This window comes from Mixophyes fleayi, chromosome 10, assembly GCF_038048845.1.
Source record: "Mixophyes fleayi isolate aMixFle1 chromosome 10, aMixFle1.hap1, whole genome shotgun sequence".
NCBI lineage: Eukaryota > Metazoa > Chordata > Amphibia > Anura > Limnodynastidae > Mixophyes > Mixophyes fleayi.
Genome location: NC_134411.1, coordinates 96,637,275 through 96,661,559, shown reverse-complemented (window position 1 = coordinate 96,661,559; position 24,285 = coordinate 96,637,275). Strand labels below are relative to the sequence as shown.

Genomic DNA, 24,285 nt, shown 5'->3' with positions numbered 1-24,285 from the left:
GGAAATAAGAAAACTGGAACAAGAAAATCAGAACACGTGAGCACCCGACTGTTTCCTATAAACAATGAGAAGACCACACCTTGGACGATAGTTAAGAGAATTGGTTCACAGGACAAAGCTGCAAACAAGATATTTGCTTTCACATTCCAAAAAATGACTATATAAGGACAGTTCTATAAAGTAATAACTTTCCCATGTAATTTAGTGCTGAGCCATTGTTGCAACTCTTCTTGCCTCAAGTGAAACGTTAGTACGTCAGCTAACAGGAGAACGGAGGACAGGATAGGGGCTGGAAAACTTGGCACTGGGATAAGCGATGCTTACAGGCACCAAGCCCATGTGGAGGGGTCATCGCTCCTTGGGGTCTTTTCCATCAATACCGATGCAAACATCCAAGAGTGGGTCCATGTGGTGGTTATATAAACTGAGTGAGCAGCATTTATTTTAAGACTGGACAAACCTGGACTTGAGCATAGAGCAGTGAGCGAACTTACATGGGTGCCCTACCACCTGAGGTCATACCACCAGTGTGAGAAAGTGTATCTAAGTATTTAGCGGATATAGGCCCAATTTGCAGCTGGACACAAGAGCATTTTCATGACATAATTTAGTGTACAGTATTTGGTGTGGGATGTATCTAACCCTTTGCGCAAGTTAATGGCACATACTGTCCATGTGGTGTTTCCGATTTACTTTCCCTACCACAGACACACAAATTAGTGCAATGGGCAAATTTTTCCGCAGTAAGCTGATGTTTGTAGAGCAGCTGCAGACCAGGAGCAATGTGTCCAAGATAAAATGGATATCAGCAAGAGGGTCAAGACAGGTACTAGTGAGATTGGCTATACCTACAGAATGAAAAGAGATACTAACAAATATATTTAGCATATAGAACAAGAAGCATGGTATGGTGAGATCAGCTATAGTTAGAGATACTGAGAATTACATTTTGCATATGTGAGATAAGTTGCACTGTGCATTATTCCATACCACTAAGAACAAATACTCAGAGTTGCATGCAGTACAGTACACGTGACTCTGTGTTATTAATAGGAAGGCACATTACAGAGGTAGGAGGCTGTGTCCCCACTACAGAGGTTGTACTGTGCAGGGAGGAGGATACTGGGACCGGGCAGGTGACACAGAAACTTCTGTGCGGGCGGCGCCTGACAACAAGGAGTCAGCAGGCCGCGGTCACGTGGTCCGCGTCCACCTGCAGCAGCACAGCCCCCCCGCCCGCAGCACACAGACCTGAGGGACGAGGTGGGACCTACAAGTAAACGAAACTACCGAGGGGGTGAGCGCGGGGTCAGGAGACGGCGCATGCGCGGTGCTAAGCAGTTACTACCAGGGACATGTTAGTGACATCATTTGCTTTTCTACTGGTTACATCAGATACAAATGTCCTGCTTAACGCCACGCCCCTCAGCAGACCACCAATGGAGACCCGTGGAGCGGAGCCCCGCCCTCTGAAGTGTCACATGGACAGTACTGTGCCCCTGTCAGCAGCTCAGAGGGAGATCAGCGCGAGGACCCCGAGAGATACATTGTAATTATATCATGTTATATTATATCATATCATATGGGAGATACACTGTAATTATATCATATATCATGTTATATGGGAGATACACTGTAATTATATCATATATCATATCATGTTATATGGGAGATACACTGTAATTATATCATATATCATATCATGTTATATGGGAGATACACTGTAATTATATCATATCATGTTATATGGGAGATACACTGTAATTATATCATGTTATATTATATCATATCATATGGGTGATACACTGTAATTATATCATGTTATATTATATCGTATCATATGGGAGATACACTGTAATTATATCATGTTATATTATATCATATCATATGGGAGATACACTGTAATTATATCATATATCATATCATGTTATATGGGAGATACACTGTAATTATATCATGTTATATTATATCATATCATATGGGAGATACAGTGTAATTATATCATGTTATATTATATCATATCATATGGGAGATACACTGTAATTATATCATATATCATATCATGTTATATGGGAGATACACTGTAATTATATCATGTTATATTATATCATATCATATGGGAGATACAGTGTAATTATATCATGTTATATTATATCATATCATATGGGAGATACAGTGTAATTATATCATGTTATATTATATCATATCATATGGGAGATACACTGTAATTATATCATGTTATATTATATTATATCATATCATATGGGAGATACACTGTAATTATATCATATATCATATCATGTTATATGGGAGATACACTGTAATTATATCATGTTATATTATATCATATCATATGGGAGATACAGTGTAATTATATCATGTTATATTATATCATATCATATGGGAGATACACTGTAATTATATCATATATCATGTCATGTTATATGGGGGAGATATAATATAACATGATATAATTACAGTGTATCTCCCCCATATAACATGACATGATATAATATAACATGATATAATTACAGTGTATCTCCCATATAATATGATATAATATAACATGATATAATTACAGTGTATCATATTATATGGGAGATACATTGTAATTATATCATGTTATATTATATCATATTATATGGGAGATACACTGTAATTATATCATGTTATATTATATCATGTCATGTTATATGGGGGAAATACACTGTAATTATATCATGTTAAATTATATCATATTATATGGGAGATACACTGTAATTATATCATGTTATATTATATCATGTCATGTTACGTTATATTATATTATATTACATGGGAGAGAGATACATTGTAATTATATCATGTTATATTATATCATATTATATGGGAGATATAATTACAGTGTATCATGTAATATATTACATGAGAGATACATTGTAATTATATCATGTTATATTATATTACATGGGAGAGATATACATTGTAATTATATCATGTTATATTATATTACATGGGAGAGAGATACATTGTAATTATACCATGTTATATTATATCATATTATATGGGAGATACACTGTAATTATATCATGTTATATTATATCATATTATATGGGAGATACACTGTAATTATATCATGTAATATATTATATGAGAGATACATTGTAATTATATCATGTTATATTATATTATATCATATGGGGAAGAGATACATTGTAATTATATCATATCATATTATATGTCATGTTATATTATATTATATGGGAGATACACTGTAATTATATCATGTAATATATCATATTATTTCATATCTTATTATATGGGAGATACACTGTAATTATATCATGTAATATCATATCATATTATATGGGAGATACACTGTAATTATATCATATCTTATTATATCATATTATATAGGAGATACATTGTAATTACATAATTTTATGTCATATTATATGGGAGAGAGATGCATTGTAATTATATCATGTTATATCATATTATATTATATGGGAGATACATTGTAATTATATCATGTTATGTCATATATGGAAGAGAGATACATTGTAATTATATCAATGTTATATCATATTATATGGGAGATAGATACATTGTAATTATATCATGTTATACAGGGCCGGACTGGGACTAAAAATCAGCCCTGGCATTTAAAGCACATAGGCCCACGTGCTGTGGGCTCCATGCACTATATTGTTGCACACTGATGCTGGCGCAGTACAACATGATGTAGTATGAGTGTGTGTGTGTGTGGGGGGGTATTTTATTTCTCCTAATGACCCTCAACATTACATTATTAGCACCCCAATTACATCAATAAATACCATGACAATACATTATTAGTACCCAAATTACAGCAATAAATAACCCCCCACACACACTCATACTACATCAATCATCCCCACATTACAGCAACCGGCATCACCCCCCACATTACAGCAACTGGCATCACCCCCCACATTACAGCATCCAGCATCACCCCCCACATTACAGCGTCCAGCATCACCCCCCACATTACAGCGTCCAGCATTACCCCCACATTACAGCAACTGGCATCACCCCCCACATTACATCAACCGGCATCACCCCCCACATTATAGCAATACCCTCTCCTACTTATTAGCAATACTAAGCACCAAACACACTACAACATTGCCACCAGCACGCCACCCCATACTACAGCAATACCACCAATTATACAGACGCCACTGTAGGAAACAATGTTTTGCTTTTTTCAAATCTCCCACAAAATAGCAACTACGAACAGAGTACTTACACACATATAGGTAACAGGTACCCTTTTCCCTCAATTAAATAGTAATGGCAGAATTCTCATGAATCATTCCACATGAAATAAAACTAACATATATCTAAAAAAAACATAACTATTGAATGATCAGTTGAACCCACACGGCCGCATTAAAAGTATTTCCATCTACAGCAAAATGTCAGAGAAAAATATTTTTGTTTTACTACAGTAATTGGATATGCGTCTTTTCTATTCATTTTAAATAACACAGTATATAAATTAAGGGGGATAGAGGAGGTGGGTGAGAAATAATTGGATGTGATCCATCAGTTTGATTAGATAGGAAACATTTAGATTATTTACCTGGAGGCGTCTACCCCCTTGACTCACAGGCAGGGCTGACAAGAGGAATTTTGGGCCCCGATACAGCAACTTCTTTGGGCTCCCATCATATTCAACAATGAAAGACTTGCCTTTGGCAGAAGTTCATATGATGCCACACCGTAGTGTGCCCAGTTCATATTATGCCACATCGTAGTGCCCCAAGGTCATATTATGCCACATAGTATTACCCTCAATTCATATTTGGTCATGCAGAAGTGCCCACAAATCATATTATGGCATAGTAGTGCCCCCAAATCATTAGTAAAGCTCAGATAAAAACTCATTCACAAATAAAAATTGCAACAGCATATCAGATACTGAGTGTGAGTCCCAAGAGCAGCTTAATACATCATTTACAATGCAAACAAAAATAGATATATTGACACAATTACAGATAAAATTTATGACAAGCAATGTTTTTTCCTCTTAATTAAAAATCTCTGTACAGATAAATATGCAAAAATCATTACAGCTCAATAATGAGCAATACATAGTGTTAAACATTATTGGATACGCTGTAGTGTCCCCAATTCAAGAAAGGATGGTTAAAAACATATTGCACACGAGAAAATATATGAACTTACCTGATTATGGCATCCTGTGTTCTGTTCTCCTAGTGGGCGCGCTGGGCGAGGAGGGATCAGCAGCTGTCAGCTCACACAGGCAGTCGGGAGCAGGAATAGAGGGCAGTGGTCGAAGCAGAAATTTAGGAGTGGGGGTATAGAAAATATAAGTGAATGGAGTATGAAGGCTTGATTTTTTATTTTTTTTAACACTTGTCCCCTCTGTGCATTTCCATTCTTCATTACTACATGTGTTTTATGATGGCTGCATCCCTGACATTCCCATTCTTAAGATGTCTCTCCCTTTACACTTTCTTTTACCTATGCCCCTGCACCATCTTCTCCTTTGTCCCTCTCACTTAACCCCCTGCACCACCTTCTCCGCTGGCTCTCACACATCTTCCTGTACCACCTACTCCCCTGGCTCTCTCACACGTCTTCCTGCAACCTCTACCCCCCGGCTTTCTCACTCCTCTTCCTGCACTCCCTACCACCCTGGCTCTCTCACCCCCTTCGGCTCTCTCACCTCCTTTCCCAGCACCCCCTTCGGCTCTCTCACCCCCTCTCCCAGCACCCCCTGGCTCTCACCCCCTTTCCCAGGACCCCCTTCCGCTCTCCCACCCCCTCTCCCAGCACCCCCTTCAGCTCTCTCACCCCCTTTCCCAGCACCCACTGGCTCTCACTCCCTTTCCCAGCACCCCCTTCGGCTCTCTCACCCCCTCTCCCAGCACCCCCTGGCTCTCATCCCCTTTCCCAGCACCCCCTTCCGCTCTCTCACCCCCTCTCCCAGCACCCACTGGCTCTCACTCCCTTTCCCAGCACCCCCTTCGGCTCTCTCACCCCCTCTCCCAGCACCCCCTGGCTCTCATCCCCTTTCCCAGCACCCCCTTCCGCTCTCTCACCCCCTCTCCCAGCACCCCCTTCCGCTCTCTTACCCCCTCTCCCAGCACCCCCTTCAGCTCTCTCACCCGCTCTCCCAGCACCCCCTTCAGCTCTCACACCCCCTCTCCCAGCACCCCCTGGCTCTCTCACCCCCTCTCCCAGGACCCCCTTTCCCAGCACCCCCTTCCGCTCTCTCACCCGCTCTCCCAGCACCCCCTTCAGCTCTCACACCCCCTCTCCCAGCACCCCCTGGCTCTCTCACCCCCTCTCCCAGGACCCCCTTTCCCAGCACCCCCTTCCGCTCTCTCACCCCCTCTCCCAGCACCCCCTTCGGCTCTCTCACCCCCTCTCCCAGCACACCCTTCGGCTCTCTCACCGCCTCTCCCAGCACACCCTTCGGCTCTCTCACCCCCTTTCCCAGCACCCCCTTCGGCTCTCTCACCCCCTTTCCCAGCACCCCCTTCGGCTCTCTCACCTCCTTTCCCAGCACCCCCTTCGGCTCTCTCACCCCCTCTCCCAGCACCCCCTTCGGCTCTCTCACCCCCTCTCCCAGCACCCCCTGGCTCTCATCCCCTTTCCCAGCACCCCCTCCGGCTCTCTCACCCCCTCTCCAAGCACCCCCTGGCTCTCATCCCCTTTCCCAGCACCCCCTGGCTCTCACCCCCGAAAATCGCGGCACCCCCGCGACCCCTCCCCCCCCTGAAAATCGCGGGCACCCCCGCCCGAAAATCGCGGCACCCCCGCGACCCCCCCCCCCCTGAAAATCGCGGCACCCCCGCCCGAAAATCGCGGCACCCCCGCGACCCCCCCCCCCTGAAAATCGCGGCACCCCCCCCCCCCCGAAAATCGCGGCACCCCCGCGACCCCCCCCCCCACTCCCCCGAGAATCGCGGCACCCCTTCCTCTTCAGTAATAAAAAAAAAAAAAATTAAAAAAGACAGGAAACTCACCAGTGTAACTGGCTGCACAGAATAACGGGGCAGGGAGCTGGGGAACGCGCAGTAGAGGTGGCTGGTTCCTCCAGCAGCCACCAAGAAGACAGGGGGAGTCGGGCCGGCCCATATAGCCATCGGCCCTTCTGGCATTTGCCAGATGGCCAGTCCGGCCCTGATGTTATATCATATCATATTATATGGGAGCAAGACATTGTACTTGTTATATCATGTTATATTATATGGAAGAGAGGAAACTCGGAGAGAGACATTGTAAATATGTCATATAGCATATTATATGGGGGAGAGATACATTTTAATTAAATCATGTTTATAATATCATAGCATATTATATGGAAGAGAGATACATTGTAATTAAATCATGTTTATAATATCATAGCATATTATATGGAAGAGAGATACATTGTAATTATATCATGTTATATCATATCATATTATATGGAAGAGAGATACATTGTAATTATATCATGTTATATCATATATTATATGGGAGCAAGAAATTGTACTTGTTATATCATGTTGTATTATATGGGAGAAAGGAGACTCAGAGAGAGAGACATTGTAGCTATATCATGTTACATCATCATATTCTATGGGCAAGATACATTGTAATTATATCATGTGGGAGAGAGACTTTGTTATTATATCGTGTTCTATTATATCGTATTATATTATATGGAAGAGAGGAGACTCAGAGAGAGACATTGTAATTATATCACATGAGAGGGAGACATTGTAATTATTATATCATGTTATATTATTTGGGAGAGAGAGGAGAATCAGTGATAGACGCTATAATTATTATATCATGATATATCATGTTATTTGGGAGAGAGAGGATACTGAACCTCTGTTTATTAATCTGCTGGTTATAAAATCAGTTGTCGCCACCATTTATTAACCTCTCTCTGGAGCAGACCGTGATACTGTCCAGGAGTGCTGAAGTTTTACCTACTTCTCTCCAGGACATATGCACCTGGCTGGTCGGCACACACATGCTCAGCGGTTGGGTTTTCCCTTTCACTTAGTGGGAATTAATATATATATATATATATATATATATATATATATATATATATATATATATATATATATATATATATATATATAATATAAATATATATTTTTTTTAAAGAAAAATAGAAAATTAATATTTTTAAATATTTTCCTTTGAATACAATTCTTTATTTATATAATAAAGCATTATTTTCAGTCATCTTTTGAGATTGCTATCCTGAGATGTTGATAGTGAAAGGAGGATTTATCGGTACATGTACTACCGTGGTCTTTGGTTAATAGACTATATCGGTGATAGGGCTTCATCTTGTCTATCAAAGGCTGCCTTCGGTGAAAACGTTCTGGCTGTGTGGGGGGCTGGTAGCAGGATGACCAATCGGAAAACACACGTCTGTAATTGTGTCTTCTGATAGGTCCTGCCGTCCACTTCCCCCAGTCCCCTGGCCAGCCCTGGTTTTCGGCTGGGGATATGAGATAAACCACAGCACCAGGGGCCAAACTAGCGAGTTGTGGGCGGAGGAGGGAACCAGGGCCCCTGATCTTCTGCATGGCAGAGGGCCCTATTATCTCCATGGGCCACAGTGCATGGCTCCTGCCCCACCACAGATAGTTTCGCAACTGCACAGCACCCCGAGAAAAACGTCCCCATTACAAAGTCCCTGGGGAGAGGAAGGGTTAGGGTTACATATGCAGTAATGCTTTAAATCTGTTATTATTGTTATTGTTATTATTATTATTATTATTATTATATACAACAAATACAGATTTGTACAGTTCTAAAAGTGTTTTTGGATGTCAATATTGATAAGAAATGTTGTATTATGTGGTGTATAATAGGACTATATACCGTAAACAGTCCTATCAAATAAGATCCTTCTTCTGCTTAACAAGGCTTAATCGCCCCTGGGGCTGATTGTGGCCCTTCCAGGCTTTTTATGGGGGCCCTCAGTAGCTTTTATATGATCTAATTCTCATGAAAATCCTCAACAGCCATGTTCTTCTAGTTGGTAAACTTGATATATTTTAAAAGCTGCTGATTTATGTCTTGCAAAAGGGTGAAAATAACCCACAGACAGTAGATGATTAATAAATAATGCCCGTTTGAGGCTAGGCGCTGTATTTAGCATTTTTTTTAACTTTATGGGTTAATAAAACTTCATATAGCAGCTTTGCAAGCCGCACCATAACTTTGTTAATGGATTACTTGGAAATGGTGCTTTGGTGTCATGTGTCCTCTGTCTTTAATTATATGTGTTTTTAGACTGCACAGTTAAATGTTGTTGACTCGGACCATATTGGGCCTTATCTTCAAACGCAACTTGCGTTTTTAAAAACTTAGACGTGACTTGTACTCCCGTCTTCATGTACAAGCGGGTCTCAAGAAACGTTTCCATATAATAATGGGTATAATTGCTGTCTGACTATGTGTTACCTGCCCTATGCAGACAGATACAGGATCCATACATACATATGGGCATCATGTAGTCCCATCAGGACACATGCACCAAAAAATGTTTTTAAAATTAATTTACAGCTATTAATACTATAATGATTAATAAAACTTTTACTTTTTTACATAAAATACATTTTTATATCTTCTCTTACTTGTAGATACAAGTTCCGGCATGCACACGTGTAGTCGGCACTATCAGTCCCTGTAGCTGGTGTAAGTGCTACGGCTAAAACGACACGTCCCTGAGTGAGGCTCAGAGCCTGAATCGGACCAATGCCCATCCTTACTGTACATCGCCTATGCGCATTCGCCCTTTAAGCCGTGCGCAGTCGGAAATGACTTTTGCGTTTGCACATGACTTGCGTGCAATTGTGTTCACTGGCGTACAAATCCCGTGTCTGAGCATGCGCAGAGCAAATTCACGCAAGAAGCGGCACGCAATGTCTGAAGAGGAATTGGGGCCCATTGTGAGCAGATAAAGACAGCGAGAAATCCCTGGTTTTGTCTTTCTGGGGAACGAGTTAGAGAGCACATCTCTAGAACAGTATCACCCCTAAGGTGGGAATCCCCCTTTTCATTTGATATCTCATGTTGTTGCATTCATAGAAAGGAGATCTAGGTGCACGTATCTGCCGATTTTGAGCATATCGTAGGCAAAATCATTCTGCGCATTCCCAAAACCGGGACATACGCCAGTAAACGCAGTCATGTCCGCTCCGTCTTCATAAGCAAAGGACACTTATTACAGCCTACGATTTCGGGAAGTATACGGGGCAGGAAGGGGGTTTTACCATAGTGAATTTACAGTAAGGGCGTGCCAAACTCAAGCGCACGCAGCTACGTTTGAATCAATCTCTGATCGTCTGAAAGTTACTTGTTTTCTTGCCGTATCTCTTGCTCCAGCTACAGGGCTAGTCTAAGTCCTGATCAGTAGTGATGACAGTTTCGTAGGCATGCTACAACATGTGTTTGTAATCAGGAGCAGCTATGAAAAGGTATCCCCCCCCCCCCTCCCCGCTGTACTACTGTTAAAGACACTACCCTCCTTTTTGTCCCCCAAGTCCAGTGCCTTGGGGTCACCCTTGATTAGTCTCTTTCCTTCAAACATCACAGTCTGTCCCTCTCAAAATCCTGCTTCTTCCACCTTCAGAATATATCCAAGATACGACACTTTCTAATCATGAAAGTTACCAAATCCCTTGTTCACTCGCTTGTAATCTCCCACCTTGACTACTGTAACCTCCTTCTCTCTGGTCTGATTCTCACCTTGACCCTCTTAAGTCTATCCTCAATGCTGCTGTTCGCCTCATAGTTCTCTCCCTCTGCTCTATCTCTGCTTTCTCCCTCCACCAGTCCCTACATTGGCTCCCCGTGGCCTACAGAATTAAGTGCAGGGAATACTTCTCCAGCCTCATCTCTCCTAACACTTCTCACCGCTCCCGTCTCCAGGACTTTGCCCGGGCTGCTCCCCAGCTGTGGAACAATCTTCCACGTTCCATCAGGTTAGCATCTACTCTCAAAGGCTTCAAGCGTGCCCTTAAGACTCATTTCTTTATTAAAGTCTATCGGTCCTAATCCCCTTGTCCCAGCTCTCTTCCCCAATCAGTACCACCCTATTTGTGTCTCCCCCTTCCCTTTAGGATGTAAGCTCTTAGGAGCAGGCCCTTGATCCTTGTGTGCTCCTTCTACTATTCCATCACCCTCTGTATCTCTTGGCCTGCTTCCCTAGCCCTGTTGTCTTAAGCTCAGTCCTACTTCCCGCTGATTACTACCCTCATTCTCACTCACTTTCCCACAAATTATTTGATGTACATTACCATGTTATTTGTATTTTATTTATTTATCTTTTTCATTCATTGGGGCATATTCAATTGGGTTTTTTTCCGCGCGTAATAAGGGTAATCGTGCATGGACCGCGAGATTCTCGGCGTTTCCGCCGAGAATTGAATATGCCCCATTATGTCTGATCTTTGTATTTTGTTCTTCATGTATTATGTTGTGTTATGGGTCACTGCTTTCTGTATATGTCATGTACGGCGCTGCGGACCCTTTGTGGCACCTTATAAATAGAATATAATGCTAATAATAATAATTTTATGTTCAGTAGACATTCATAACATCCTAATAAATGTATATGCTGGTTAAAAACAAAACAAAAACAAAACCCACTTTATTTACTGTTTTATAATTAATGCCTATATTAGTAACAGGTGACATTAATTCAATAATTTTTTTTCTATGTGTTTTTTTGCAAATAATCCACATAGTAATATGACATGTCCTGCAGTGTGTTGTGTAGTATAACAGACTACAGACCTACACAGGACTTCATCAGATCCGGTATCTTCCAATCCGCTCCTTGTTGCAGAGCCGATTTACCTGTGTTTTTCAACAAACCCACATTGCGCTCAGAATGCGGCGCCTCAACCAATCAGGCCCCAGCATCTAATCTCCTCCACTTCCTCTCATTTCACTACTATACTACACTCAACATAAATGATTTCACATCTTTAGTTATCCAACCTATTTCCTCACCTTCCATCTGCATACTACATTTACAATCAGTTTCAAAGGACGTTCCTGTTTTATTACACCTGGACAATCTATTAATCTTCTTGGAGACATCATAGAGTGATACAATGGTATCAACTTGTTTGTAATCATTATTGCACACCCTGGACTTTAAGTTGTCCAGCTACAGTACACCGAAGCACGAGGCAGTTATCAAAAATAACTGAAATATATTCTTTTCATATTTAAGTTCCTTTTATTTGTATCAGTGCTCCTATTTCTTTAATTTTTAACACGTGTTACACACAAGTCTGTGAGAGATAGTGGATGGGTCTAGGTCAACCTGTATGATTATACACATCATTACAAGGTTAACATCGGTACAGAGTATTTAAGCACATTGTACACCAGCATGCCCATGTGTGTAAGACACTTTAAAGAAGGAGGAATCGGGTTTACACGCTCAGGCTCTATACCTTGCCTGGCCAACCCGTGGCTCTTATGGTGATGTGAAATTACAAGCCCCAGCATGCTTTGCTAGCAGATAGCTGGCAGGGTGTGCTGGGATATGTAGTTTCACAACACCTGGAGAGTCACAGGTTGACTGGTCCTGCTCTAAACAGTAGTGATGTGAGGTTAGACTGCAGCTCTAAGTTAAATACAGTTCATCTAACCAACCTGCAAGGACATATGTCATGAAAAAAAAAAAGTTTTAATGGATATTTTACACAAAACAATATTTGCAGCATCACAAATTTATATAGTTTTATTTTTACATATCTAATCCACCTCATCATCTTCTCCAGATACACAGAACATTAGTTTTTGGCATCTCTCTTGATGGTTGTTTTAATACAGAGATTGGGAACCTTCTTTCTAGATAATTGAAATCTTCTTTACAAATTGGTGAATTCACACACAGTGACATGGCCAACTGACACGCTGTGTTTTATCATTTGAGCTTTTTGTCCTGATTTAGAACACCTTTTAACCATTGTCTAAGAGCTGGGGGATGTGCCTGTTGCTGTTTATGATGAGTGAGGGGTATGTCATTGCTCTTTACTGTCTAACAGGCAAATCCTCACAGAGTAAAAGGTCCGGAAATAAAACAGTGTCCTTAAATAGTCACAATATAAAAGCCATTATGGTAAAAGTTTCATCAGTGAATTAATATCCTTGGATAAAAAGCAGGAACTTTAATCTCCAGATGTTTGCAGACAATGACAGCAGCACGTTCAATAAGGTGCAAAAAGCAACACCCTGAACACCCCCAGTGGGTAAATGTATCAAGCTGCGAGTTTTCAGTGGGTTTGAAGAATGGAGATGTTGCCTATAGCAACAAATCAGATTCTAGTTATCATTTACTCAGTACATTCTACAAAATGACAGCTAGAATCTGATTGGTTGCTATAGGCAACATCTCCATTCTTCAAACCCACCGTAAACTCGCAGCTTGATACATTTACCCGCTGGGTGTGTTCAGGGTGTTGTGCAGTCAACAGAAATGACCTACACAAGACAAACGTTAATAATTGCCTATAAGAAAAGAACAATAATAAAAGTATTATAAAAGCGCCTAATAAAAAGACAATTGTAAAAGAAAAGCAAACCAAAAAAAAGCGGTAACATCAAATGTATCATCGCATCCTGAGGGGATCAGTGTATCAAAATAATACATTTAAAAGTTTCCCTCTTGTGTAGTGCAGCCAAAGTGTCCCCTCCGCTGTTATCTATCAGTGCCGTTTCTATACCCTAAATCCGTGGTTCCTAAACTTTTGCAGTTCTCGGCACCCTTAGAGTTTCCATCATTTTTTCAAGGCACCCCTCCAAAATAATTACCGAACAGTCCTGTTTTAGAATTAGTTGGGTCAAAACAAACATGATAAGTAATTAGGTCAGGACAGAAATACTTATTTAGTTGTATGCAAAAATAATACACATAAATCCAAGGAAAAAATAATATTTTTAGATATTTTTTTCAATTATATTTCTGTTGAAGAATAATGGACAGCTAACTCTCACTGTCCCCTCCTTCATCTCCACACACTCTGCCCCCTCTGCATCCAGTCATGCTGCCCCCGCTGCATCCAGTCACGCTGCCTCCTCTACCATCTCTCACGCTGACCCCTCTACCATCTCTCACGCTGCCTCCTCTCACTCTGCCCCCTCTGCCCTCTCACGCTGCCTCCTCACTCTGCCCTCTCACGCTGCCTCCTCTCACTCTGCCCTCTCATGCTGCCCCCTCTGTCCTCTCTCACGCTGCCTCCTTACTCTGCCCTCTCATGCTACCTCCTCTCACTCTGCCCTCTCATGCTGCCTCCTCTGCCCTCTCGCACGCTGCCCCCTCTCACACTGCCACACAAGTTCTTCTGATACCAGTGGCGGATCCGGGGTGGGGGGGTGGGGGTCAGGGCAATCGCCCCCCCAGCAGCAGAAAACCTACCTTTAAAATGGGTCCTAGATGGCGATCAAACCGGGGAGGGGCCAATCGTGGACAGGGAGGGGCCAAACACAGGACAGCCAATCAGAGTAAAGGAGGGGCATGATTATGCACAATTGACCTCCCCCTTAAAAATAAAGTCTAGGTCCGCCCTTGTCTGATACACCAATGTTGGGAGGTGGTCCCAGGTATCCAACAAGTTGCATGTTGTGTATCCGACTGCTTACACTTATTGAGGCGGATCGGGTGAGCCAAGGAGCGTGCGAGTGCGATAAGGGAGCGTTCAAGTAAACACGACCAATGTAGACCTAGACGCTGTCAGTAAGCGTATCTGTGCGGGTATCCTATCCCTGGCGAGAGGCAGGAACTGATAATGATGACAGTCAGCTGCCGCGTCTGATTGGCATTTTACCATAAATGACAACTCAGAAGATGTAAATGGATCGAACAGGGAGACAAGTAACATAGTGTAGTAAATTTAATACATTCTTTAAATAATGCATCTACATTCTTCCTTTATATTGTGTATTGCACTTATGTGAATTATCTGCCTTTGTCAGCTATTGCTAATTACCAATCCCTGTTAGATCTATAAACTTCACGTTTTCAGTAGGCCACCATTGCCTGTAGAAGGTCTTTTATCTTCGAAACACGTTACAGCTACACTCTAATCCTGGTACATATGGTTGGAGAGGAGGGGACAGACATGAAATGTTCTGTAGCACTTTGATTACAACAAATGGTTTGGGGGAAAAAAATACATTTTCTAATTATTTAAAGGCGTTCACTATATCTATTGGAGTTTTTGTACAACGCGTTTCTACTTGGATTCCACTTTACTCATTGCTGGAATGAAGAGTTGATGTAAGACTGAGTGCTGCATTTTTCTTAATGAAAATGTCCATCTTTTGGAGTCTGAAGACTTCAGGTTAAAGTGTACTCCAAGCACAAGTAAACCTTTTTCATGCGATCACAACTAGTACACTAGCACTAGGACCATATCTAGGCCCTGGTCATTAGGGAGATACTCACTCCTGTTGGTGCCTTTAACAGTTGCTTAACAGCCTTGAGAAGTTTGAAAACAGCGACTGAATTTCTGTAGGGTTGTCAGACCGAATCTGATTGGACAGCGCTGTGGCCAGTCCAATCAGCAGGCAACACAGCATAGCATGATTTATATTCAAAATTTTCATTCCTGAAGAAGCAGCCATTCCATATTTCCCTAGTCATGGCCATTTTGGACATGGGACTCTTGCAGATCTACTTGTTGGAGAGAGTTTCGGGCTAATAGATGACTTGTGCCCGGAGTTTCTCTATAAAACACTTACTAGCTAAATAGCTTCCACCCTGATAACCTGGCCTTTTACACAGTGCCGGCCTACTCTGCTATTTGCAGTGTTTGATGACTCGCTCCATCCACACCTCTGTCATAGAGCTCCGTAGACTAATGGGCGGCCCGTAGCCCCTGCTTGTAGTTCGGTGATGCTCCAGGTGAAGCAAGCCGGCTGTGGTGCAATTCGGCTCACATTTAAGCACCTAGACAGGGATGAGAGGTTTGACAAGGAGGGAGTTGATTATACCCGGGATGGTTTATATGGTGGAGATTTAATTTTTTTCCCCTGCAGAGCGATATAACTATTAATTAACCCCGAATGTTCTTTCTGTCCTAGCTGAGAATGCCGGTGTACCTGGAAGACATCCTGAGCCTCTTGTGCCACATCTCTGATAAGCAGAAGATAAAAGCTATGGTGAAACACTCTGCCAGGGGGGCCGTGGCTGCCGGGGCTGGAGCCTTCCTGGGGGGCATCATGGGAGGACCATTCGGAATAGCAGCAGGTACTGTGCAACTTTTAATGTATGGAGGTGGTTGACTTGGTCAGTGGGTGCTGAACACATTTTGTGCTCACAATTGTTACGTTTGTTATTAGGGCAGCACGGTGGCTCAGTGGTTAGCACTTCTGCCTCACAGCACTGGGGTCATGAGTTCGATTCCCGACCATGGCCTTATCTGTGTGGAGTTTGTATGTTCTCCCTGTGTTTGCATGGGTTTCCTCCGGGTGCTCCGGTTTCCTCCCACACTCCAAAAACATACTGGTAGGTTAATTGGCTGCGATCAAAATTGACCCTAGTCTCTCTCTCTGTCTATCTGTGTGTGTGTGTGTGTGTGTGTGTGTTAGGGAATTTAGACTGTAAGCTCCAATGGGGCAGGGACTGATGTGAGTGAGTTCTCTGTACAGCGCTGCAGAATCAGTGGCGCTATATAAATAAATGGTGATGATGATGATATTATGTACATATGATACTAGATGCTTTAATAGATTTTTATTGTAACTTGATTTACATAATTTTAAAGGGGTTATGGACTCTATTACAATGCTGAGTATTTTAGCTAAACATTAGCCATTGATCTGCTACTGATTCTGATGTAAAAATGTTTAACAAGTTATCTCATCATTAATCATACTTGTCTACTGAATGTGCGTGAGGCTCCTGAATTTTGGGGATGTTCCTTGGCTACGGGGAGATCAGGCCTCCCTCCCTAATACCACCCACTATTGGAGACGGGGCTTAATAACGCCTATCAGGGGTCATCCACACCCACTCACACGCCTTCCCCTAGTGAGGCTGGGATACAGAGTTGGGGTGGGCAAAATTGGAGAGTGGTGCAGATAGTGGCGTAAGGCAGTATGACGGTGCTAAGGGGTGCGCTGGATTACTGTCGCTACACGGTATAGTTACCTGTGGCCAAGGGAGGGCCCTTACAGATGAGTCAAACAGTGTCTCCAAATAGGATGTTCACGGTAGTAAGTCAAATGATGATGATGATGATGACGCCCACCACTACCTGCTAAACGCTTCTAACTAATTGAAATTCAGCTTTGTAGAGCAGATCCGCATCATCACCCTCTCTCTCTGTCCTGACCGTTGTGTGCAGGTACCTGGCTCCTCTCCTCTTCCAGGCTGTAGTAAGGTGGTCACTAGGCTCCTCCCCCTCCTGTAGGGAACCGCCCCAGAGGATATGTCAATTGTTTTTTCTGTCTGTGACATCATTTATCAAAGGCTGTGCGGTGTCCACCATTGGGCAATGCAAACCTGGGCTATTATATACATTTAGTTTCAGATTATCTTTTTTTATTATTTTTTTGGAAAAGTGGTTCTTTCTGTGACAGGATGCTAGACATGAGGGAGGGGCTAATATAAGTCCAGGGTGTTTCGGTGGTGTGTTGAGAGTATTGTGGGCAGTGTGACCTCTGATGGAGGTAGAACGGGATGAAGGAGAGAAGCTACCTCCCCCACTTGCAGGCGACCCTGGATTCTGCAGCCTACTCTGCACACATATACTAGTTTTATTCATTCCCCTTATGCATAATCTATTTACTTGCATGTGTAAAACATTCACAGTATATTTGTGATATATACTGAACACTTTTTTTCCTATGTAGTAAATATTCCTCTTTCCTTTCCTTTGTCTATAATTAGAGCATCCGGCTGAAACATTTCCATGTATATTTGCAAATTCTTTCACAGAAAGAACCTTTCTAGCGTCATTGTTTCTTTAATAACCCATTGCCTGTCCGCACTTTGTTTTTAGGAGGTGCTGTGGGGGGCTTAGTGGGAGCCTGGATGTCCAGCGGACAGTTCCAACCCCTACCTCAAATTCTCATGGCGCTACCCCCCGTCCAACAGCAGCAGCTCTGTGACCAGGTCTACGCCATCGTCCGAAATCTGGACTGGAACGATGCGACGCACCTCATCATGCTGGTCATGGGCAATGCCGTTTTGCACCAGAAGGTGGCAGGAGCGCTCATAGGCTTTGTGACTCAGGAGCTGAAATCAGAAATTCAGTATGGAGACTAGACTATGGCCTAACTGGTCACATTACCGCACTTACCACGGGACTGTCTGCCCAGCTGCTCAACATTGAGATGTTTTTGATTAATGATAATCAAGGCTGACTGATAGTAAAGTGCTCTTTAGACAAACGTTGCAATAGAAATTTTAGAAAAGAAATTAACCCTTTAGTAAAATGTATTATAATGACTTGATACTGACATTTGTTTAACCTAATGCCCTTACTCATTTCTACCCCTTTCCCCGTTTAAAAGTCTTTCGTCCTGCCACAGGCAATCCTGTGCCTAGCACAAAATAGCCAAACAATCGTACTGAGCTCGATATAACTGACACATTAAAAAGTGCAATTAATATGTAACTAGTGGACACTGTAGGTCCTAATTGAAGCTTTCAAAAGATACAGACATCCTTTACAACAACCGCCTCCTATACACTGTGCCTTTTCCTATGGACACGACACTGGAAATATACCATAAACTGACACATGACTGTTCTGAGTCCCTGGCAAGTCTAATGATGCCTCTGATATATGTATGAACATATGACAATAGCTCAATAGCTTCAAGCATGAGGAATGTGGTGGATCATTAAAAAAATATCTAGTTCCTGCAGTAAAAGTTTTGTAACAGTTGCTTTTTGGCTAATTCAACAATAAACTAATGTCAAAAAATATCCCCATCATCCACTGTGCTTTAACTTAATCATTGCCAGAATAACTTGTATATTACTAACAGAACTGTATCTTTTATACTATATATATTTGATCCCTCCTCCTATAATCCTATAAACTCCTAGTAGAAGCACAAATCATCAGGCCCTTGGTGATATCCCTGGAATGGTCTTTACATTTAATAATGTAGCAAGTTGTCATAATTAAGGGGTTATAAACAGATCTGATCTAATGCAGATTAAAAACTTGAATTATCGCTGATTGATTTACTTAAGTGTTTTTGGTGAGCATGTTTATCTTTATTTTTTTTTTCTGTTCCTCCCAATAAATACTTTGGAAATCATTAAGTTTCCTTCTGCCTTATGGTTGAAATACAGGAATTCCCTCCCTCCCCATTAACTTAATCCGACCTAAACTGTTATCTTAAAGGTTGATGCTGCTCCCGGGCAACTCAAGCATGGTAGGTTCAGTCACTTTAAGGATTGTCTGTGTTACAGGGTATAAGAGATGTCAGATAAAGGATCATACAATGGTCTGTTATAATTAATAAATTAGTACTAGCAAAGGTAGCCACAGAGGACTAGATCCAATCCTCCAGATTGGTATTCATCTAATTGACCTAATATTATTATTAATGCGCAGAAAGCAGAAGACCAGTAACGCTCTATAATAATCTATATGGATTTGCTGTTACAGTCCTCCAAATTTCTGTCATCTGAAAGTGATGGATTGATGCAGTAGTTTTAGGCTTGACTGCGCGTGCCGGGGATCTTCATAGAAACTATTTTTTTTATGTGGTTTGGTCTGCTAGATTAAAATCGCTTGGTGTGGACTCGCAGATGGTCGATCAAACAAACATTTTATCGTAAAAAAATAAAATAAAAATAAATCAGATTTGTAGGTGTATGGTTAGCTGGAGGGAAGGTGCTCACCGAATTGTTTAGTTTACAAGCAACTGTGTTTCAACAATTCAGTTAATTAAAGTGATGTATTTCAGACATAAGGCAGCAAAGAAGTAATACAATGATTTGCAGATCTGTGTTATCAGTTGGGGAATATAAATAAATGTGAATTTTTAGGTACAGATATGCTAGCAGCATCTGTAATATTTTGTATCTCAACCATAAATAGCCCATTTGTGTTTTTTTGTTTTCTGCGATATACTGGTAAACAATATAGTTTTATAATGTTCTCTGAAAAATTGTATAATGTTTTGTATCATTTGTTATATCAATAAAGAGGTTGAAAATAATAATTGTGTGTTTGTGGTTGACCAAATAAAATGTTTTTGTAATTGACACTTTTTTTTTTTCAATAGGCTTCATAATGAAGATGAAAATATAATAATTTATTTCTAATTAGTGACCATTATCAGTGGTATAGAAGGATCTGTATTTAATAACATTTTAGGAGTTTGTGTGTAATGCAGAGATGAGCACCCCGATTCATTAAGGAACGTAAATGCCAAAATGTGCCGTATTTGGTGTAAAATCGCTCTCAAACCATACGCCAGACATTGCAGCAACGTCTAATTCATCTTCGAGCTCAAAGGACCCAACTACACTGTACTATTTCATGGGTGGAACGGGGAGAGAACTGGGCGTATGCACGTAGTCAATGTACAGTAAGGGCGTGCCAAGCTGGAGTGCACCCAGCAGCTTTGGGCATCTCTAAGGTACGTGTTTTTCTGTCCTATCACTTGCACCAGCTACAGGTCAGGTGTAAGTGCCGATTACTAGTGATGACGTCTGTGTATACAGCTAGAACATGTGTATACAGCTAGAACATGTGTTTGCAGTTGGGAGCAACTATAAAAATGCATTTTATGTACAGTAGATATTAATAACATCCTAATAAATGTATTTCATGTGTGTAAAAAACAACAACTATTTTTTAATGTTTTGTCATTAACGATTCTATTATTAACAGGTGACATTATTTTTTTCTTATTCTGTGCGCTCTTTTGTGACTTTATATTCCACATATGTATTGGACGTATCCTACAGTGTATTGTCTGTTAGAGCAGAGCGGTTCTAGACCCGTATTCATCACCAGACGTATCTTCACATCCGCTCCTTGTTGAATACTGACGTCCGTATGCCCGATTTCCATGCGTTTTAAAAGTAAAACTCACAATGCGTTCACTTTGTGTGCCATAATGAATCGGGGTTGAGATGTGTATCAAATGTTTAGTGAAATGTGTTGGACGTAGTGGTTTGTGGAAAGGGGGGAATGTGGTGTATTGTATGCAGAATCACGAAAGTCAGAAACCCTCCATTATAAGTTGTTGTAGACCCCACAATCCCACTATGTTTGTTTGAAGAATGGTTTAGAATCCAGAGTAGGGAGCATTACGAGGGGGGCATCAGTGTATACTGAGCAATTTATTCAAGGGTCTCTCCAAATCCAACCACACAATAAACAAAAGTGACCAAACGCCTGTTCATCTATAATTATACATCACACCATAGGTTATGGGGGAACCTGGCAAATACCTGATATGTTTTTTCTTGAGTGTTACTTAATAGAGTTTCCTGGTCTGTAATTATCCCATCACACACACTCTCTTAAGGGTGGAGGAGCCCCTGAATCTGGGGTGTGTACGGTATTCTGCAGAATCAGCAGCAATTGTGTGACATGCCCGACAGTTATCAGTATAAGCCGCACTGCACAGACGGCTCTGCAGGAAACGTTCTACCAGGATATGTGAGCTGGAGATTAAAGCTGGTACACATCTATGTAATTATTGTGCAGATCACACGATAAATGACCGTTTGGTCGGATATTGCATTAGTGTGTTGGCTCCCATGACCGTGGTTTTTTCGTACCAAAACCCATCACATCATTTGATTTGGTTTTCTAAACTTCCTAAAAATCACAACTAACGATGGAACAATGTTTTTAGCAAATGTGGCAGTGTGTACGCTTCCACGACCAGCAGCGCAGGCAGATATCCGTAGAGTGTACATTGTCACGATCTTTTCAGCAGATGGTTAAGAGAGATGAAGATCACAGATCTGAAGGTAAATGATGTAGGTGTGTACACATGAATCGGCTGCTCATCGGGACTTTCAATCGCTGGTGAAATTGTTACAGAAATCGCATCTGAAGTCAGATTACATAGGTGTGTACCCAGCTTAAGATACATGGCATTACCAGGCTAATTAAAGTACTATGGTACAAAATCACTATTATAGTAATTTGATAGTCATAAGATGACCAATCTACGTGTTTTTTTTCCCCTTATTCTGTGTCCTCTGGATGGGTCACTTGTAACTAATGTAGCTCACGAGACGGCGGCTGTTCTCCAGGTATGTCTAACTTGAGAACCTTATATGCTTTGTGTCACGCAGAGTTCTTGGGCTGTTGGAGGTATCTTGCTCACTAGGAGATGGGCAGTACAAGCGTTGGGGTACACCAGATGGGAAAATCTGTGCTCTCACTGGATTAAGTTAATGGGGAAGGAGGGAATTCCTGTATTTCAGCCATAAGGCAGCGACAGGTAAAAGCATGCATAGTCACACTAGTCAGCACAGCACAAAGGCTACACATACTCCCACCTTCTTACCACCACAACAGACTCTGTCCTATGTTTTACTTTCTTGTGTCATGGAGAACCCCAGTTGCTTCATTAAAGCCATGTGTGACAATTCTGTGTGGGGCTGGGTAGTGGTCTGACTTATAACAGTGTTATCTGAAACTTACTTTATTTAGAGATGACCAGTAAGTAGCTTAAAATCCTACTTCAAACACCAAAATTCTCCTTGTTAAGTGTCGCCCTCCATCTGCCCTAGTCTACCTGCAGTGCAGGTATAGACACTTTCTTATCATTGGTCTGTTCAAAAGTTCATATCCATAAAAAGGGCCGATGTCATCGGGCATTGGCGTCTATTTAAGACGCCTGCGCTGGTGCCCCGGGAGTCAATCGGCAGCAGCGAGCAGGAGGAGAGGACGGCGTGGGACCGCAAGAGAAGATAGAAGAGCGTCCAGCAGCTGAGGCAGAGAGCCCTTGTCAGGGCTGAGAGCTACTCTGTCTAGTGAAGACCCGGCGGTAGTTCCTGGAAGACGGCGGCGGTAAAGAGACGACCTAAGCCGAGGTAGTAAAAGGTCTCCATGGATCAGGTAAGGTTCCCTGGGCACCACCTCTCCCAGGCCGCGCCTGCACTCTTTAACACCATCTTTGCTGGGCACTGATCTTTCTCGGCAACCAAGGCACTAGTCCTGAGCACAGAGTAGGGGTGGGGGCACAGTAGGCTATCGTTGGGCGTAGGCCCATAGTAAGGTAGGGGGCTCAGCCCCACAAACAGGGCACAAGGCCCCTAGTTAGTTAGGTTTGTGGGGTTGGGTTTGTTTCCTCTCCAGGAGCCAGATGTCAGCTTCCCATTGGAGATGGGCTCTGGTGCCTGGTCCGTTCTCTGAGGGGCAAGGAGAGTGGGCAAAGCACCACTCCAGAGGAAAAGCCACACGGCAGTCTTCCCAGCTGGTAAGTCCCCAGCAAACCCATAAGGTTCCAGTGGTAGTGGTTGGGCTTCCTGCTGGCATTGCAGCACAGCCCTTTTGAGGTCGGGAGTGTTACCCGCGTTTCCATTTGGGTGCCTGTTTCAGAGTTCTGGCAGGTTAGCCTGACGGTCCCAGTGCAGACAGTGTACCATGGGGTAGGGCATGGTTCACCTGAGTTCCGGCACTGCTACTGACGGTTCCAGGTGGGAACCGCCAGACCCGGCGACGCTCGGCTGGCAAGTGTAGCCCTGTCGCCTAAACTGCTGGGTGGCCCTCACTACTTGTGAGTAGAGCGTTTGGGTGAGAACGTTCTCTGTCCCAAATACTCACAGCCCCCTTGTTCAGGACAGAGTAAGACGGGTGACGGCAGGTGGAATCGAATCGAGCAAGTGTCTCTGTTCCCGGTCGTAGCCCTTCCCCCTCCCCTCTCCCTTGGTGGGCACGTCTCTCTCTTTTGTCTCATCTGCAGGAGGAAGGGAAGCGATCGGAGTACAGTGGTGGGTTTACTGCAGCCGGAAGACCTTCCATAGCAGTCCCTCGTGATCAGGTGAGTACCTTCAGTGTAGACCAGGGAAACCGCCCTGGTGGGTATGCGCGGTGGTGACCCCCACAAGGCTATCACAAATCTGTGCTAATAACAATAGAGTAGTTAGTGTACATGGTGTAGTATGTGGGGCTTAGTGCAGTATTGCAACATTTATCATTCAGTTCTAATTGCTGTAATCCGACACAAAATAAAAAAATATTGTTGATACTGGCCCCCAGCAGACAGGGTCCATCAGATTTAGGATTTTAGTTCTACTTTGTGTGAAAAAAA

At 42.5% G+C, this 24,285-nt stretch overlaps 1 protein-coding gene across 1 annotated transcript; it reads left to right on the top strand.

The window, feature by feature from the left end:
• Positions 1–1,279: 1,279 nt before the first annotated feature.
• Positions 1,280–19,831, top strand: C10H19orf12 (chromosome 10 C19orf12 homolog). The gene is made up of 3 exons (XM_075189230.1): positions 1,280–1,549; positions 16,117–16,282; positions 18,039–19,831. Exons 2-3 carry the CDS (start codon positions 16,123–16,125, stop codon positions 18,302–18,304), a joined length of 426 nt encoding a protein of 141 aa, XP_075045331.1. The 5' UTR covers positions 1,280–1,549; positions 16,117–16,122; the 3' UTR covers positions 18,305–19,831.
• Positions 19,832–24,285: the final 4,454 nt, after the last annotated feature.

Bases quoted from the DNA above. Each gene is read 5' to 3' on its own strand.
- C10H19orf12 (XM_075189230.1), top strand. From the start codon at position 16,123: ATGCCGGTGTACCTGGAAGACATCCTGAGCCTCTTGTGCCACATCTCT. The intron at 16,283-18,038 runs GTACTGTGCAAC...CTTTGTTTTTAG, and splicing joins ACCATTCGGAATAGCAGCAG to GAGGTGCTGTGGGGGGCTTA.